The 6000-nt window shown below is 45.5% G+C and overlaps 1 protein-coding gene across 11 annotated transcripts in view; it reads right to left on the reverse strand.

Annotated features, from left to right (window-relative positions):
• The window catches only part of ATP11B (ATPase phospholipid transporting 11B (putative)), a 65363-nt gene extending 59813 nt beyond the window's left edge, over window positions 1-5550 (reverse strand). For 5 of the 11 annotated variants that reach the window (XR_004368693.3, XM_012575696.5, XM_041718234.2 and 2 more), the window contains exon 1: window positions 5273-5550. Coding sequence is in view for 10 of the 11 variants with exons in the window: in XM_012575696.5 (XP_012431150.2) it covers window positions 5273-5299 (27 nt within the window). In the remaining variant the exon portion in view is untranslated. The remainder of the gene's footprint in view (window positions 1-5272) is intronic. The other 6 variants (XM_012575700.5, XM_012575699.5, XM_012575692.5 and 3 more) reach the window with 3 other exon arrangements.
• Window positions 5551-6000: the final 450 nt, after the last annotated feature.

Below are 6000 nucleotides of genomic sequence, written 5' to 3' on the forward strand. Positions count from 1 at the left end.
ACCAGAACACAAATAGTTTTTCCTCATTGTTAACAAAATTCGGTTTTTCTCCCTGTTCTCCCTTAGTCACATAAAAACCATACACAGACAAAAGTTATTAAGGAAGCAGGACCCCATTAGTGCAGGAATATCATACAGTCAATTAAACAATTATTATTGAGTGATAAGTGGAAATTTAGCACAACAAAAATTTGCTGTTTAAAAAGTTCATGGATAGGAGAAGAAAGAAAAGAGGATGGGACAAGATACAGGTCAAATACCCAAGTCTCACAGCAAAGCAGCACATCAGATAACACTGATCTTTCCATTTTAAAAACACTTTTAGAAAGAATCAGTGTCAGGACTGGTTTGATTATGTTTTGGTATGCAATTCTTAGATTTAGAGTTTAATTTTCATGAGGTAAGACTTACGAATTACACACAGGACACAAGGGATGTCTCCATTTGGAGCTGACAGCTGGCTGAAGACAGGGCCAGGTTCTGCACGCTTTGGAACACACTGTGCTGCAAATGTATCAGCCCTCAGCAGCCACAGAATACAAAGAGAATATAAGGTTAAAAGACCCAAACACATGGGAGCACTAGTCCAGCAGATCAAAGAATATCTCTAGCAAAAAAAGGAAGGCCACATTTGCTCCTCTGCTAAGTTACAGGAGGGGAGTCCTTGACCTCCAGCTCTCCAACTACTCCAGCAAAGCAATGCAACCTTTGGGCTGTTCCAACAAACACCTCACTGACCCTTCAGTGATAATTCAGAAGGTATTATTAACCATGCAGTCTGAACCCCAGGAATTCTTCTGAGTAAATATGCATTTATTTTTCTAGCATAAAATAACAAGCAGTTGGTTAGTTTTAGCCAGAAAGGGGAAGAGGCTTCATTGAGAAATAAGAGGGCGGAAATTGTACTCCCGAATAATTAGGTGATTTCAGAAGCTAGATTCTTAGTCATTGGATTAGTTTGAAGTACTTCTGGCATTCAGAAAACAAAAGGAATTTTGCAGTGGGTGGGGGGGTGGGGTGGGGGGGAAGGGAAGTAACTGTATTCAGTAAAACGATTATGTGAAAATAATACACACTTGTCAGTGCAAACATTGAAATAAATGCTGTCCACCTTGTTCAGAATGCCACTAACTGCAAGGTATTACAAAATACCATCTGTCCTCTCAGAACATCTTAACAGTAACTAGTATCTGAAAGCAAAAAAAAAAAAACAAACATCCCAGACATACAATCCTCTAGTGCTAATCTATTTGAGGACATTCCCTTATTAGTAGAAATTTTTCATTAGAACAGATCTAGAAGATGAACACTCCTACAGATACTGTGCGGGCTGTGGAGGGTGTGAGGTGTGACAGGCACTACCTACACAGAACAGTCAAAAACATTCCCTATGATCACCCCTCAATGCAGCCTATGGAGAACTTCTGGACTTGAAAAACTCCTGACATCCATCCCAGTCTGAACCTTCTTATAACCACAAAATAAATAAAATAGCCTGGTAACTAGGTTTTTCAGGTAATCTATAGATTTTATCTTTGATTTACAGTTAAATAAGAAAGCTGCATTTGCCCAAACACCAAGCTCTCCACAGCATTAAAGCTGTTGTGCACTACAGCATTCAGGTCCTTAAATTGCAAAGATACTCAGCCAAATCCAGAACAACACTTGTCTTGAATTGTCATTAATAAAAAAGAGGCCAAGCAGGCAACTCTTAAGTTTTGTCCATGCAGTATCCTTTGTACTTTACTGAGCTGTTAGACAACAGCTCAAAAGGCTCAAACTCCTCATAACAGCAATAGAAGAGAAATCCTGAATCCCTTCTCCAATTGACAGGACTAATAATTTTAAATTATGCAGCTAAAATCATACATATAAGAGTATTCTACCACAATTTTCAGAGACCTTCTTGCCAGAGAACTGAAGGTGTCAGTACATTCTGTTAATAGCACTGCAACAGCTCCTGCACTGCATGTGCACCATCAGAGAGCAGCACAGCCCAAACACTGCCATAAACCCACCAAAAAAGTGGAACAGAAAGTCCCTGGGTGTTACAAATGTCACTGTATTCTCCTTTTGTGTTGGTACTGCACAAATTCGACCGTGGGAGCCACAACAGCACTTGGTACACAGATTTGCCATGAGGTCTAACCCATCATATCTGGAAATACAAACAAAACATACCATGCTATTCCTGAATATTAATAATGCTTCTATCAACTGCTGTTTATCCGGTTGCTTTTTTCAAGCAGAGTTGGCTGTGCCTGTGGTGTTATGCAACCCTCCAAATCCACATGCCTACTGCCCTCTGAGATCTCAAGGTAACAGAACTGGAACCCAGACATCTCTTCTGCCCAAAGCTTGCCTTTGGCATGGCATTTCACTCAAAGCCATGAATTGTAACTCCATTTGGCTCTATGTTTTTTCATTACTAAAACCCAAGTACTTCCAACTATTAACTACATACTATAACATCACCTTAACTAGGAAGTTAATGACTTACTATGCAGCTCATTTAGCATGAGGCAGCATTAGATGGAGAAAAACTGAAAAACTGTCTCTGCAGGTTGGTGTGAATTGTTTCAGAGCAAGAAAACCAGACTGAAGGCCAAGATACCAAACAACCTGATGATTTGTGTCACAAAGGCACTGAAGGCTGTACTACTGTCATCAATTTCTTAGATAGAACAAATCACTAAAAACATCTAACACCTCAGTTTAAAAATTGTTATGGACTTGTAAGATGATAATAAGGATGAATGAAGTCTTACATTCTCAGCATGTCTCTTCAGATGACTGTTCATGCCTTTCTATCCCTTTCTGTAGCTCTACAGGCATGCACTGGACTTCAGAGAAAACGCAGCAAAGCCACCACTTTCAAAACATAGCTAAAATAGCCTGAATTCCATATCAGGTCCTCTCATTACTTTAAACATGCACACTCCTAAGCATTTTGTATACTGTTCTCTTAAGCAAACAAGAAGTTGCAAAACAATTAATTGGTTTCATACAGAGAGTATTTAAAAACTACCTCAAAGCACCTTCACCAAAGTACCAGTCCCTCCCCTTCTCCCCAATCCCTTACTACTTTTCCAGCACTTCTGTACACCAACGTTTTTCTTTTGTATTACTACAACATCCCACTTGCATCACTCCCACGCATTTGCCTGACTCCAACCCTCCTGTAAGGATGAGGACCCTTTTTTAAAGCCCGTTGCCACATCAAGCACAGGTACAAACGCACGCTCCAAAGGCATCCAAACCCACACAATCCTCTATTCTCCTCTCAGACACAGATTTTGGCACCTTTTGAGTCGATTATTTCTGTCACCCCACTCTTCCCACTCATTCTGGTTATTTTGTCAGCATCCTTCCCCATGTTTTTAGCCCTCTGACATTCTTTCAAACCTAAACATCACAGCCATGTGGAAAAGCAAACATATGGTGGGATCTATGTTAAACCAGCAATTACACACAGGGATGAGTTGTCTGAGTGTCTTTAGGAAGAAACATGCAGTGTGATACCTATCTTAGGCCATTTTTCATCTTCATGAGCAGCGAAACAACCAAGCCATTAACATCTGTGACGTCTATAGGAAAAAACCCACAAAACATGTATCATTGCAATAATTTTTTCTCATCAGTACTATATTTAGATGTCTGCCAAGAGTCTTGAATTTTTATTGTCCTGCTTTTCTACTACACTAATTCTTTTCTTCCCTGTCAAAACTAGTACAAGTTTTAAGTGGTTATTTTCTACCAGTTTCCTTTAAGAAGCACTAAAACCTCCTAGTGCCAAGTTTATTGCTCATCCTGTTACACTAATGTTTTACTTTCTATTAAGGGCAAACAGATTTCTAGAAAGCTGGTCAGCGCACTACTTGCAGTGAAAAAAGCAACCATGTTAGATACACGAGTTGCTAGCACTGATACAGCCCAAATTTAAACTCTAAGGAAGACAGCTGCTTTAAAAACCACACACACAAACCTCAAGACACCTTCAAGTGGAAAAAATGACAGCTACGTTACACCAGTTTTTTTTTCCTAAAAAACATGTGTACAACTGTAACAGAACAGAAGAGTGTGGTCAGAGCTCAAACAGAGCAATTAATTTCCAGGTCAGTAACTCTTGGTGTCAGACCAAACTACTGAGCACTGTCAAGCTGGCACTGAGACCATCACCACAAGCTTTCTGCCTCAGACACAGAACTGGGAAAATCTATGGGCCATGGGAAACGAGGTCAGAGAAAAACAGGAGGGAAAAAAAGAAAACACAGAATTTTTAATCTTTTTTTTGGTGAAAAGTGATACAACAAAGGAAGCAAATAATTAGTGAGACAGAAGCTTTAACAAATCAAAATCTGAAAACCTAACTAATGTAAGCTCTTGCACTAACCTGGACAACATCTGCGATGCAAAGTAACTCCGAAGAATGGAAGAAGTTATTTTACAAATGCATAATTTAGAAAGAATTTCTCCCTTAGAGAAAACGCAAGTAGGATAAGGTTGATCGGGGCAGGAAGCCGGCCAATACTTCAAATCAAAGTAAGTAAAACTCGATGTACTTCCTTAGAGCGCTACAGCAGCACAGAAGCGACAGCCAGGGCCGCCTGCTTTCCCCTGCTCGGTCTAACCCAGCACAGCAAGCAGCGCCCGTGTGGGGGAACAGGCACAAGCACTGCTGCTTTCCCAAGCTTTTGGGTTCCCCCGCCAAAAGCATTTCACGGGTGTTTTCCTTCCACTTCTAGCACCTTCAAATCCTCAGCACGCAGCGGCTGCAAAGCGCTCAGGTACAGGGAAATATTCGAGAGAGACGCACGTCGGGTGAAAAAGCTTTAAAACATTTCGCAACGGGAACGAGGAAGAAGCTGCGAATCTCTGGAGTGTCGGTCCAGGGAAAAAGGGACCGTCATTTCTCCGGGAAGTTTGGGGAGCCCTTCCCAAAGGGGGCCACACGAAAGGGAACGCGCTGTCCTCTGTGCCAAGGGGGCTTCGAGGGAAAAAAAACCACCAAAAAACCCAACCAAAGGCCAGAAGACCGAAACACCCCAAACCCTCGGATACGGGTTAAAAATAAAACTAAAAACCCCGCCAATAACGATCCAAGCGCAGCCTGCGGGTCTCCCCAGCCCCCGCGGGGGGAAGGACTTTCCTCTCTCCCGCACCCCGGCCCTGCTCCCCCCGCTTTCTCCGCGGCCCGGGCGGCGCCGTCGGGACGGGGCCGAGCCCAGAGCCCGCCCGGCCCGCGGCGCGGAGGGCGCAGGGAGGCACCTACCAGCTGCTGCCGGACCCAGCGCAGCATCCCCGGCGGCGCGGGTCGCGGCCCCCGCGGCGGGGCTCCCTCGGCAGTGCCGCGCCCTCCCTCCGCTATCGCCGCCGCCTCAGGCGAGCCGCCCGCCGCGGCTGCTCCCCATGGCGCGGGGCCCACGCGGGGTCAGGAGCGGCACAGCCCCGCCGGCGCCCCGAGCCGCGGCTGCCGCCGCCATCACAGCACGGCCGCTGACACTCGGCGGCTGCGGCCGCCCCGGGAAGTGACGTGGCGGGGCGGGGAGCGGGGCCGGTGTGAACGAACGATGGAGCCGTGAGGGGGAAGCTGCTGTGACCGCGGTCCGGCCGCTCCGCCGCGCTGAGGTGCGGCTCTCGGGCGCAGGAGCCGTGCGTGCGCCCGGGTGATCCTCGGGCCAAATTCCAGCAACTCAGACGGGCTCCGGCCGCAGCCCGTGAGGGCTCAGCGCCCTCAGCCCTATGATGACCCCCTGTTCTACCCAAGGGAAGCTACTTCGCAACTTGACTGTTTTATCTTTCTTGTCTTTGCAAAAAGTGCAAAGCGTACGCATGTTGGAATAAAGACTTTGAAAAGAGAGCAGATAACCACTGAGTTAAAGCCCAAGCGCACGGTGTGTGGGTCTCCCAAAGCAGGGAACAGGTGCTGGATGATCTGCCCTGCTGCCGACAGCATTGTTTGCTAAAATCTGGTGTAGAAACGTGCTGGTGGCAGGCAGT

This window comes from Taeniopygia guttata, chromosome 9, assembly GCF_048771995.1.
Source record: "Taeniopygia guttata chromosome 9, bTaeGut7.mat, whole genome shotgun sequence".
NCBI lineage: Eukaryota > Metazoa > Chordata > Aves > Passeriformes > Estrildidae > Taeniopygia > Taeniopygia guttata.